Source organism: Mobula hypostoma, chromosome 24 (assembly GCF_963921235.1).
Source record: "Mobula hypostoma chromosome 24, sMobHyp1.1, whole genome shotgun sequence".
Classification (NCBI taxonomy): Eukaryota; Metazoa; Chordata; class Chondrichthyes; order Myliobatiformes; family Myliobatidae; genus Mobula; species Mobula hypostoma.
The window spans coordinates 42,293,810-42,307,491 of NC_086120.1; the positions used below are offsets into that span (position 1 = coordinate 42,293,810).

The 13,682-nt window shown below is 43.4% G+C and overlaps 1 protein-coding gene across 4 annotated transcripts in view; it reads right to left on the reverse strand.

Annotated features, from left to right (window-relative positions):
* Positions 1-13,682, reverse strand: part of LOC134337411 (rho GTPase-activating protein 45-like) — a 197,917-nt gene that overhangs the window by 73,626 nt on the left and 110,609 nt on the right. For all 4 annotated transcript variants that reach the window (XM_063032386.1, XM_063032385.1, XM_063032383.1 and 1 more), the window contains exon 4: positions 2,244-2,328. In XM_063032386.1, the coding sequence (XP_062888456.1) occupies positions 2,244-2,328 (85 nt within the window). The remainder of the gene's footprint in view (positions 1-2,243; positions 2,329-13,682) is intronic.

Consider the following 13,682-nt stretch of genomic DNA (forward strand, 5'->3'; position numbering starts at 1 on the left):
AGGGACAATTTACAATGACCATTTAATCTACCCAGTACGTCTTTGGACTGTGGGAGGAATTACAGAGACTGTTTATGGAGGATGCCGGTATTGAACTCAGAACCCCAACGCCCCCCAACTGTAATAGCGTTACACTAACTACTACGCTGTCCTGTCAGCGACTTTCAGCAGCAAACCCAGCAAGTGCAGACGCAACGTACCGATTTTCAGTTACGAAACATTACTTTTCCATATTTATCATTAAACTGCTTGCAATTGCATTCAGGCGTAGCACTTGCAAAAGGAGAAAAAAATACAAACGCAGTCTGCAGATGCTGGAATCTGGAGCAAAGAAAACTGCTGGGGGAGCTCAGCAGGTCAGGCAGCATCTAAGGAGGAAGTGGGCAGCCAGTGTTTTAGGACCAGCCAAGGTGAAGGGTCTAGATTTGAAATATAGTCCACAGACGTTGTATGGCCCATTCAGTTCCTCCAGCATTTTGATACTTGCATAAATATAAATTCAGATTGATATTATATTTATATTTATATCCCATTGTTCCCTCTAAGGTGAGCACATGTGCATGCACACACATCTTTTGCTACTAGCTCACAAAGGAATTTAAACTGCGCACAAAAGGTTGTCACCCTCTACCTCATTGGCATATTTCACAATCGTACACAATCACATTGCCTTTTCCGGTTTCTGATGCGGACGGTGCTGACAACGTGGAGTTTGCAATGATTTGTCTGCAGATTTTAGAACTGACTTATCTATGCTGTTTTTATTGAAGAAATTATTCAGTGCTCACATGTTGTTGTCACTGGGCAAAAAAATTGCACAGCACAAGAGTTTTGTGTACACTAGTCATTACAAGTTAGAGGGAACATTGTTATACACATACATAAAATATACACAGATGGCAATGCATACATGGAATGAGCTGCCAGAGAAAGTGGTTGAGGCAGGTACAATTATTATACTTGAAGGAAACTTGGCATGACACACGGACAGGAAATGTTTTGATGGATATGGGCCAAACACGGGCAAATAAGAATGGCAACACACATCAAAGTTGCTGGTGAACGCAGCAGGCCAGGCAGCATCTCTAGGAAGAGGTGCAGTCGACGTTTCAGGCCGAGACCCTTCGTCAGGACTAACTGAAGGAAGAGTGAGTAAGGGATTTGAAAGTTGGACGGGGAGCGGGAGAGCCAAAATGATAGGAGAAGACAGGAGGGGGAGGGATGGAGCCAAGAGCTGGACAGGTGATAGGCAAAAGGGGATACGAGAGGATCATGGGACAGGAGGTCCGGGAAGAAAGACAAGGGGGGGGGAACCCAGAGGATGGGCAAGAGGTATATTCAGAGGGACAGAGGGAGAAAAAGGAGAGTGAGAGGAAGAATGTGTGCATAAAAATAAGTAACAGATGGGGTACGAGGGGGAGGTGGGGCCTTAGCGGAAGTTAGAGAAGTCGATGTTCATGCCATCAGGTTGGAGTCTACCAAGACGGAATATAAGGTGTTGTTCCTCCAACCTGAGTGTGGCTTCATCTTTACAGTAGAGGAGGCCGTGGATAGACATGTCAGAATGGGAATGGGATGTGGAATTAAAATGTGTGGCCACTGGGAGATCCTGCTTTCTCTGGCGGACAGAGCGTAGATGTTCAGCAAAGCGGTCTCCCAGTCTGCGCCGGGTCTCGCCAATATAGCCAAATGAGAATAGCGTAGATAGGAATTTGACACTGCATGAACTAGTTGGGCCGAATGGCTTGCTTTCATGCTGTATTACTCTGTGACTCAACCATCAGGCTCTTGAACCAGTGCGGATAATTTCGCTCAACTTCAATTGCCCCATCACTGAACTGTTCCCACAACCTATGGACTCACTCATGTTCTTGATATTTATTTCCTGCTTGCTGGCTTAATTATTTACGTATGTATTTATTTATTTGCACTTGTATTTATATTGCACAGTTTGTTGTCTTTGTCACACAGGTTGTTCGTCCACCCTGTTGGGTGGGGTCTTTCATGATTCTATTATGGTTCTTGGATTTACTATGAGAAAACAAGTCTCAGGGTTTGTATGTACTTTGATAATAAATTTACTTTGAACTTAATGTTCACGAGAGACAGTCATGAGATGGCTCGACAAGCCTAGGGTTAAAACAGTAAAACAGGAAAGATCGGATTCAGTTCCTGAATTCTGACTCTTTTCCATACATGGTGCTGCTGCTAACTCGATCCGCGTGAATCTGTGATCTACTTACTTGCTGCTGAATGCCACTGCCATTGTTTCAATTGCCTTCTCAAACTCTTTTTTGTCATTTTCATTGTTGGATTCATAATGGAAGCCTAAAGGAGGAAGAAGCACACGTTTCAATGAGCAAAAATTCTGAGCAAGTGTTCCCGTCCGTTCCTCTCCGTAGCATTGCCTGGCCTACTGAGTTCCTCCAGCATTTTGTGTGTGTGTGTGTGTGTGTGTTGTTCAAGCTTTACAGCATCTGAAAACGTTTATGAAAACGCAGAGCACCGCAGGGGAACGGAAAAGGCTGCAGAGGGTCATAATCTCGGCCATCTCGATCACGGGTGCAACACTCCCCAACACCAAGGACATCTTGAGAAGGTGATGCCTCAGAAAGTTGGCATCCATCATTAAGGACCCCCACCAACCAGGACACGCCCTCTTCTCACTACTACCATCAGAAAGGAGGTACAGGAGCCTGAGGACACACAGTCAATATTCTGGAACAGCTTCTTCCCCTCCACCATCAGATTTCTGACCAGATGATAAACCCATGTACACTACCTCACTATATTTTTGCATTACTTATTTAATTATTTTTACATATTTCTTGTTCTAAATTATATTTTTTGTATTGCACTGTACTGCTGCTGCAAAAACAACCGATTTCACAACATACAGTACGTCGTTGATAATAAACCAGATTCTGATTCTGATCTGCAGAACCTCCTGTGTTTCTGACAGTGTAACATTTTTGCACAATTATAACCTGCAGTAATTACTTCAAACAAGTCATTAACCCTGCCTAAGAAACCAAGATCGCCAGGGGGTTTGAACGTCCATCATCGCTCCCTGCAATCTATCAGCTGTCCACCCTGTAATCTTCTCCCAGGTTTCTAGAGAGGGCCACTTTGACAGATCTGGTCACTGGTTACAGCCCAGGGCAAGAGTTACAACAGAGGTAACCCTCCCTGCAGCATGCTTAACCTCAAGTTGCACTGGGAGAACTACACCTTAGTGAAGCTCATTTCTGACTCCACATGACAAAACAAAGATCCCTTGTTTTAATACTTAATTGTTATTTTTATTTGATTTGGGAAATCTGATGAGTTAGTAAAATATTTTGCCAAGTTTAGTTACACACATTCCCAATAAATGCTTCAGACTTCCCAGAGAGACTCTTCTGCAGCTCAGGGAATGAACATCCAGTGTGGCCAGCATTTCTCTATAAGTCAGAGTCCAGGCATCATCCTCATAAACTACTCCAACTTCACAATGTTTTGGTCACCTACCTACAGGAAAGATGTAAATAAGGTTGAAAGAGTACAGAGAAAATTTACAAGCACATTGCTAGGACTGGAGGACCTGAGTTATAAGGAAAGATTGAATAGGTTAGGACTTTATTCCTTGGAACGTAGAAGATTGAGAGGAGATTTGATTGAGGTATACAAAATTATAAGGGGTATAGATAGGGTAGATGCAAGCATGCTTTTAGACTGAAATTGGATGGGACTAGACCAGAGGTGATGGGTTAAGGGTGAAAGGTGAAAAGTTTAAGGGGAACATGAGGGGAAACTTCTCCACTCAGAGGATCGGCAGAGTGTAGAACGAGCTACCACCACAAGTGGTGCATGTGAGCTCAATTTCAATGTTTAAGAGAAGTTTGGATAGGTACATGGATAAAGGGCTATGGTCCCGGTACAGGTCGATGAGAGTAGGCAGTTTAAATGGTACAGCACAGACTAGATGGGCCAAAGGTCCTGTTTCTGTGGTGTAATTTTCGATACCTCTCCTGCAACAGGGTGACCAAAACTGAACACAATACTCCAAGTGCGGTCTCACTGACGATGTATATACTTGCGACACGTGTAGGTGATGCAGTGATATCGCAGGAAGGGCTCGGGTGACCCCGTTTCAGACCGCCGCGCCCACTTGAGCTTCCCTCTAGTGCTCCGTTTCTTCCCCCATCCCAAAGACGTTAATCAGCCACGGTAAATGGCCCCTCGTGTGGATGGAAAAATGAGGGGGTGTTAATCGACATGAGAGAGAGGAATTATGCGAAGGGCTGATGGGATTGCTTGGAGACCTGGCACAATGGCAGAAGAAAACACTTCAAAGTTCAAAGTACGTATATGTCACCCTGTACTACCCTGAGTATCATTTTTTTGCGGGCATTTGCAGGAAGATTAAGAAAATAAGTTTGTACGTTCTCCCCGTGACCGCGTGGGTTTCCTCCGGGTGCTCCGGTTTCCTCCCACAGTCCAAAGACGTATGGGCCAACAGGTTAATTGGTCACATAGATGTAACTGGGCAGCGCGGCCTCGTAGGGCCAGAAGGACCTGTTACCGGACAGCATCTCTAAATAAAATAAGATAGATAGATAGATAAATAAATAAGATAGATAAATTGAGGTCTCAGCCTGAAGTGTTGACTGTTTGCTTTCCTCCATAGGCGCTGCTTGACCTGCTCTGTCTGTGTGTGTGTGTGTGTGTGTGTGTGTGTGTGTGTGTGTGTGGTGTGTTGTGTTGTGTGTGTGTGTGTGTGGTGTGTTGTGTGTGTGGTGTTGTGTGTGTGTGGTGTTGTGTGTGTGTGTGTGTGTGTGGTGTGTTGTGTGTGTGGTGTTGTGTGTGTGTGGTGTTGTGTGTGTTGTGTGTGTGTGTGTGTGGTGTGTTGTGTGTGTGTGTGTGTGTGTGGTGTGTTGTGTTGTGTGTGTGTGTGTGTGTGTGTGGTGTTGTGTGTGTGTGTGTGTGTGTGTGTGTGGTGTGTTGTGTTGTGTGTGTGTGTGTGGTGTGTTGTGTGTGTGGTGTTGTGTGTGTGTGGTGTTGTGTGTGTGTGTGTGTGTGTGTGTGTGGTGTGTTGTGTGTGTGGTGTTGTGTGTGTGTGGTGTTGTGTGTGTGTGTGTGTGTGTGTGTGTGTGGTGTGTTGTGTGTGTGGTGTTGTGTGTGTGTGGTGTTGTGTGTGTTGTGTGTGTGTGTGTGGTGTGTTGTGTGTGTGGTGTTGTGTGTGTGTGGTGTTGTGTGTGTGTGTGTGTGGTGTGTTGTGTTGTGTGTGTGTGTGTGTGTGGTGTGTTGTGTGTGTGTGTGTGTGTGTGTGTGTGTGTGTGTGTGTGTGTATATGTGTGTGTGGTGGTGTTGTTACTGCTGCAGCAGATTTCTAGAATCTGCAGAATGTCCTGTGTCTCCATGAATGGAAGTAGACCTTTCTGCCCCTTCATCCTATCCCACCAGATTCCGATGAAATGAGGGGAATAATTGGCAGGGTGAAAGGGAAAGGGCAAGGATTGAAAGACTGGCTGGATTGCATGACTAGGACCTGGTACCAACTCAGCCGGCCTCTTGCTGTGCGACTACACTTCAGGGAACTGAAGCCAGGTTGTCGGCACTGAGTGAAGAACACGCACCAAACTACAGGTTTTCATGAAGGTCTGAATGAACATTGGCAGTTTTACTTTCAACCTTGTTCCTGAGCAGCACACAGATCCCATTGCCAGGCCCTGAGGGCCTGAATTATAGGGAATATGCTAGGACTTTATTCCCTGGACCGAGGGGAATGAGGGAATGAGGAGAATTTAATAGAGGTATATAAAATTATGAGGGTAAATGTAAGCAAGCCTTTTCAACTGAGGTTGTGTAAGACTAGAGGTCATGGGTTAAGGGTGAAAGGTGAAATGTTTAAGAGGAACATGAAGGAGAACCTCTTAACTCAGAGGGTAGTGAGAATGTGGAATGAACTGCCAGGGGAACTGGTGGATGTTGGTTTGTTTTCAACATTTAGGAGAAGTTTAGATGGGTACAGGCATGGGAGAGGTACGGAGGTCCAGGTGCAGGTAGATGGGACTGGGTAGAATACTAGTTTGTAGAGACTATATAGGCCGAAGAGCCTGTTTGTGCTTTATGACTCTAGGTGCCATTCAATCTTGCACCCTCAGGAGAGAGAAAGGGCTCCATTTCATATTCAATACATTGGAACAACTTTAAATTGGGCACAAAGGAGACTCAGATATTGGAGTCTCGTGCAAGAAACGAACCATTGGAAGACCTCACTGGGGACAGCAATATCTAGGGGGGCGGGGGGTCAGCGATTGTCCAAGCTTTGAGTCGAGTCTCTGCCTCACGTCTCAATGCAAGTTTTCTACCTAAGACAGTGACAGTATCTCACAGATGCTGCTCGACCCGCTGGGTTCACTGGTTTTAAACTGGTGGGCAGTTTGCTGGATGGAGAGAAAACTGCACTGAGGTCATGCTGGACCATTATCACCGCCTCATTCTCCAAGGACGCTGCCTGGCCTGCTGTACATTCCTAGTGCTTTCAGCTTTTGTGTCACGTTTTCTTAAGCTGCTGTCTCTCTCTTGTCTCCAGGAACAAAAGCAGTTATTGTAAAAATTTAGAGTTATTCTGAAACTGCCCAGCCTTCTGTTGAAGATATGTATATGGCTAGACGAGTTCAGATATTTATTCAGATATTTATTCGTGTTCTGAGATGCCATTTAGACATAGAACATCACGACACAATGCCGACCTTTTAACCTACTCAAAAGTTCAATCCTAACCCTTCCCTCCTACATAGCCCTCCATTTCTACAGAGGTACTGTGGAGAGCATCCTAGCTGGCTGCATCACTGTCTGGTACGGGAGGGCTACTGAACAGGATCGAAATAAGCTGCAGAAAGTTGTGAAGCCGGTCGGCTCCATCATGGGTACTAGCCCCCTCATCATCCAGAATATCTTCAAAAGGTGATGCCTCAGAAAGGTGGCATCCATCATTAAGGACCCTCATCACCCAGGACATGCCCTCTTCTCATTGCCACCCATCAGGGAGGAGGTACAGGAAACCGAAGGAACACACGCAACGATTCAGGAACAACTTCTTCCCCTGTGCCATCTGATATCTGAATGGACACTGAACCCATGAACACTACCTCACTACTTTTTTTGTGCACTGCTTATTTAATTCAGCTATTTAATACACTGACTGTAAATCACAGTTTTTTCCATCATTATAAACAGAATTGTACTGCCGCATAGACAACAAATTTCACTACATATGCCAGTGATATTAAACCTGATTCTGAATCTGACTATTAAAAATCATCTATGTGCCTATGTAAGAGTTTTGTAAATGCTCCTAACGTATCTGCCTCTACAATAAACCCTGGCAAGGTCTTTCGTGCACCCACCACTCTCTGTGTAAAACACTTACCTCTGATACTTCACTCCAATCACCTTAAAAATCATGCCCCCTCGTAGTAGCCGATTTATTTAACAGTACCGGTGGTGAGGAACAAGGGTTCAATGATCACCACACCCAACCATTCTGTTTGGAGAGCATTATGGAATTAGAGTTAATTTCCTGCTATTCAGCCCTTCCCAGGAGAGTTTAATCACCATCTTCAGTTGTGAGTTGTTGTCGTTTGCTCTTGGTGTTTGATTGACACGGCAAATGAACCTTATTTTCACCCGCAGAGTGAACTAGCTGATCTCAGCAAAGCAGCTTCATAAGAGAATGAGTCTAAAATCCAAAAGGACCATAGAGCACAGGGGCAGGGTTAGGCCACTCGGCCCATCAAGTCTACTCTGCCATTCCACCATGGCTTATTTAATATCCCTCAACCCCATTCTCCTGCCTTCTCGCCGTAACCTTTGATGCCCTTACTAATCAAGAACCTATCAACCTCCGCTTTAATTATGCCCAATTACTTGGCAATAAATTCCACAGATTAACTATCCTCTGACTAAAGAAATTACTCCTCATCTCTGTTCTGAAGGAACATCCTTCTATTCTGAGGCTGTGACCTCTGGTCCTGGAGTCCCCAGCTACAGGAAACATCCTCTCCACATCTACTCTATCTAGGCCTTTCAATATTCAATAGGTTTCAATGAGATCTTCCCTCATTCTTCTAAACTCCAGTGAGTACAGGCCCAGAGCCATTAAACGTTCCTTATATGTTAACCCTTCATTCCTGGGATCATTTTCGTGAACCTCCTCTGCACCCTCTCCAATGCCAGCACATCTTCTCTTTGACGAGGAGCTCGAAACTACACACAATACTTCAAGTGCAGTCTGACAAAATGCCTTATAAAGCCCCAGCATTTCACTTCGGGTAGTGACACGGAATAATGTACGAGAAGACTGTCCTACAACAGGCTCCAGCAGGTAGAGAATGTATCTGAATGCAGTCATTTTAGACAATGTCCTGAAAGCAACAACAATAACCAGGAGCACCGGATGCAGTATATGACCTCAGCAGACTCACAGGTGAAGTGTCACCTCACCTGGAAGGACTGTTTGGGGCCCTGAATGGTAGTGAGGGAGGAGGTGTAGGGGCAGGTGCAGCACTTGTTCACACAAGATTGCTCTCACCCCATCCTCCTGCCACCTTACCCGGGACAGGGTTTGCCTTGTCCTCACCTACCAGTACACCTGCCTCTGCATCCAGCATATAATTCTCCGGAACTTCCGCCATTTCCAACGGGATCCCACCACCAAGCACATCTTTCCCTCCCCCCACCTTTCTGCTTTCCACAAAGATCTCTACATGACTCCCTTGTCCATTCGTCCCTCCCCAGTGGTGTCCCTCCTAGAACTTATCCTTGCAAGTGGAACAAGTGCTACACCTGACACTACACCTCTTCCCTCACTACCGCGCAAACAGTCCTTCCAGGTGAGGCGACACTTCACCCGTGAGTCTGTTGGGGTCATATACTGTGTCCGGTGCTCCCAGTGGGACCTGACATAGATTGGGAGACTGTTTCGCCATGCATCTATGCTCCGTCCAACAGAAAAGTGGGACCTCCCGGTGGCCACCCATTTTAATTCCACTTCCCGTTCCCATTCCGATATGTCTATCCATGGCCTCATCTATTGTCAGGTTGGAGGAACAACAGCTGTCTTGGTAGCCTCCAACCTGATGGCAGGAACATCAATTTCTCAAACTTCTGGCCATGTCCCCCCTACACACATCCTCTCCTTCACCAGTCCTCATCCCCTTTTCCCTCTTTCACCTTATCTCCTTGCCTGCCCATCACTTCTCTCTGGTGCTCTGTCTCCCTTTTGTTTCTTCCATGGCCTTCTATCCTCACCTATCTGACTCCCCCTTCTCCAGGCCTATATCCCTTTCACCAATCAACTTCCCAGGTCTTCACTTCATCCCTCACCCTCCAAGTTTCATCTGTCACCTTGTGTTTCTCTCTCCCCTTCCCCGCCTTTTAAATCTACTCCTCAGTTTTTTTTTCTCCAGTCCTGCTGAAGGGTTTCGGCCTGAAATGTTAACTGTACTTTTTTCCATAGATGCTGCCTGGCCTGCTGAGTTCCTCCAGCATTTTGTGTGTGTTGCTTGGGATGACACCAGTTGGAGATATTACTATCAGGACAATGTATACCCTGTCCATGTTCCATAGTCTTTCAATTTCCTCTTTTAATTCAGCATATTTCTGGTGTTTTTCACATTGATTCCTGTCAGTTATGGGCATTTGGAATAACAGATTGATCATAGTATAAATTGTGGGATTCTGACTCTAAAACTGGATCAGGCTTGTATTTATGGTAAGGTACGGTGCCTTTTATGAATTTGTATTTTAAAGCAAGATTTTGATGAATGATGTTTGCCACTTGAATGTGCCTATGTAGGTAATCAGATTGAGGTTAAACTACTGCAGGATCCTGTAATGTGTTGAATTGTTTCTGGTTTCTTTTGGCATTTTCTGCATTTATCATCTTGAATTTGTTGGTCTTTTATTATGTATTTTTAATTTTTTTTGGGTGTTAATCATCTGGTTCTGTATTGCCACAAGGAACTCCCCTGTTTCTGGGAAGAGGTCTCCAACTCTATTATTATCATTATTATTTTTTTAATTTTCTCTCAGCTCAAGCTGGTAAAACCACGAGGTACAGGCATAGCTAAGGACACTTATTTCCCAATTGCTGTAATTTTCAGACTATTCTAGTGGTGTTTAGTATTGTTGCTTTCTGGAGAGTTACATAGATATTACTGTGTAGCCCTAATTGTTTAATACTATTATGTAGTGCCTTTGGGATGATACCAGTTGTAGCTATTACTATTGGGACAATGTATACCCTGTTCATGTTCCATAGTCTTTCAATTTCCTCTTTTAATTCAGCATTTCTCTGGCGTTGTTCACTTATTGAGTTTTGTAAGTTATATGTGTTTGGAATGGCTTTATCCATTAAATAAACTGTTCTTGCTTGTTTACCCTGTATTATTATATCTGGACAGTTATTATGGGTTGTCCTATCTGTGATAACTGATCAGTCATAATATAATTTGCAGGATCCTGACTCTAAAAACTGGATCAGGCTTGTACTTATAGTAAGATATGGTCTTTTATGAGTTTGCATTTTAAAGCAAGATTTTGGTGAATGATGTTTGCCATTGATTGTACCTCAAATCTAAGTAATCAGATTGAGTTAAACCGCTACAAGATCCTGTAATGTGTTGGATTGTTTCTGGTTTCTCTTCGCATATTATTATTATTATCATTGTTATTATTTGTTTATTTTAGTACTTGCACTGTTTGTCTTCATTTTTTATTTACTTTATTTAGAGATATGGTGCAGAACAGGCCTTTCCGGCCCAGCAACCCACCTATTTATCACTAGCCTAATCACAGAGCAATTTACAATGACCAATTAACCTACTAGCCGGTATGCCTTTGGACTGTGGAAAGAAATAGGAGCATTCAGAGGAAACCCATGCATTAACGGGGAGAACGTACAAACTCTTTACAAACGACACCGGAATTGAATTCCAAGCTCTGGACTGCCCTGAGCTGTAATAGTGTTGTGTTACCCGTTATGCTAGTGGTGCCAATTTGCACACTAGTTGCTTGTCAGTCTTTGTTTATGTGCATTTTTTCATTGACTATATTGTATTTCTTTGTTCTACTGTGAAGACCTGCAGAAAATAAATCTCAAAGTGACATAAACATACTTTGAGAGTAAATTTACTTTGAACTATATCAGTTTTACTCATCCATATTGTAAGTGTTATGAACATTTTACAATAGTAGAGTCATAGGGTCAAAGAGAAGTACAGCACAGAAACAGGCCCTTCAGCCCACCTAATCCATGCTGAAACTTTTTAAACTGCCTTCTCCCATTGACCTGCACAGGACCATAGCTCTCCATATCCCTACTATCCATGTACCTATCCATTTCAGTTATCAAGTCTTGGTTAAAAATAAACACGAGAAATTCTGCAGATGTTGGAAATCCAGAGCAACACACACACAAAATGCTGGAGGAACTCAGCAGGACAGGCAGCATCTATGGAAATGAATCAACAGTCTGTCATGAACCTTTCAGACCAGGTCGAGGCACAGAGCGTCAGGCCGTGGTGCTCTGACACACCGCGGTATCACTGATTTGTTTCAACGAGAACTTGTTAAGTGACTGGCTTGACCGTTAAGCTTTCCTGTTTTTTTTTTGTGCTGCTTGCATTTTGAATGTGGGTTCCTTGTGCAATTATTTTAGTTTATTTTTAGATTATTGATTATGATACGCACGGCATTCCTGTGCTATATGCACTATTTAAGTTTGCCATCGCTGTGTCCTGAACTTTGGGCTCCAAATGAACGAGTGATTTGTGTACTCTAGACCTCTCGAGAAAATACATTCTAAGTCATTTGTTATTTCTCTGTAATGTTCTTCAAATAAATCATTGTTACTTTCAACCTTCGAGTGTCAAGTTAACTACGCGCCTGGGATCGTTGCGTAAAAATCTCGTTACTCTGTCAACATTTTGGGCTGAGGCCCTTCATTTCCATAGATGCTGCCTGACCTGCTGAGTTCCCCCATCATTGTTTAAAAAAGCATCTTTTAAGGAGATAAACTGTAGCTGGAAAATGAGTATTAAGGAATTCATTTTACTGATCAGCAAAGAACAAATGATTGAAAGCGGGAGGGCAGTTGATGTCTCAGGTCGAGACCCTACATCCCACCCCCCCTCCGTCTGTCTATTATTCCTGTCACTGCATGGCACTGTAAACATTTTAAACTTCTTTTTATAATGCTCCTTACATTGTAAATACATGCTGGTATTCATTTATTTATGCATATTTTATTCAATATCTATCCTGTTCACCTCTTGCTTTTAATGTGCTGATTTTTATTTGTTTTTACAACACGTAATAAAAAGGCCATAAGCAGCCAGCTTCACGCCTCAAAGTTTGACTTTCAGAACTCTGGACCACAAAGACATCCAACAGAGGGTTGCCGGTAACACTGGCATTTTACCCTGAGCTGAGGAAGTGTACGAGAAGCCGTCCTTGCTGGTCACACACAGATCAGGCTGAGTAAGGACGGCACATTTCCTGCTCTGACCCTCATTGGCACACCAGGTAAATTTTCATGACAATCCAAAGTTTACGGTCACCATTACAGAAATCAGCTTTAATTTTGTAATCAGTTATTAGAATTTAAATGTACCAAGTAATCAAGTTTCAGGACTCACACCACCAGGTTCAGGAACAATTGCTATCCCTCAACCATCAAGCTCTTGAACCAGAGGGGATAACTTCACCTGCCCCAACTGAACTGTTCCCACAACCTATGGACTCTCTTTCAAGAACTCTTCATCTCATGTTCTTGATATTTGTTGTCCTGACGAAGGGTCTCGGCCTGAAATGTCGACTGTACCTCTTCCTAGAGATGCTGCCTGGCCTGCTGCATTCACCAGCAACTCTGATGTGTGTTGCTTGAATTTCCAGCATCTGCAGAATTCCTGTTGTTTGCTTGATATTTATTGCTTTTTTATTTATTATTATTATTTCTGTTTTTTCTTTTGTATTTGCACAGTTTGTTGTATTTTGCACATTGGAAAATTGGATTGTATACGGTGACATATAGGTACTTTGATAATAAAATTTACTTTTTACTTTGGTTGCTTGTCCATCTTGTTGGGTGCGGTCTTTCATTGATTCTGTTATGGTTCTTGGATCTACTGAGTATGCCCACAATAAAACAAATCTCAGGCTTATATATATGGTAACATATATATACACATAGATAGTAAATTTACTTTGAACTTTGAAATGGACTAGCAGCCTGGATTCAAGGATTTGAACTCGTATCCCTAGATCCAGGCTGTGAGTGTTTTTCACTAAATCACTATACCTCTGTACCCATCCCATCTTAACTTATGACACAGTGTCATTTGCCATTGTATCAAATCACAGCTGAATACATAATGGCCCAAAACTTTGGACGGGGGTGCAAAGTAATTCGGGGAGACGTCCCAGCAAATTCCAACTGCTCCTAGATTACTCCAGGTTTATTTTTCCCTTTTAAGTCCTTTTATCTCAACTGTATCCGTCGGGTTACTCAGAAACATAACCTTCCATCCTGCAGTAAACTGTTAAATTCACAACCTTTCATTCAGTGGTATTTGAACCCTTGACCTCTGTATATAAAAGGTGCCACCTACAATTCCGCTGTATTTTCCCTGAAG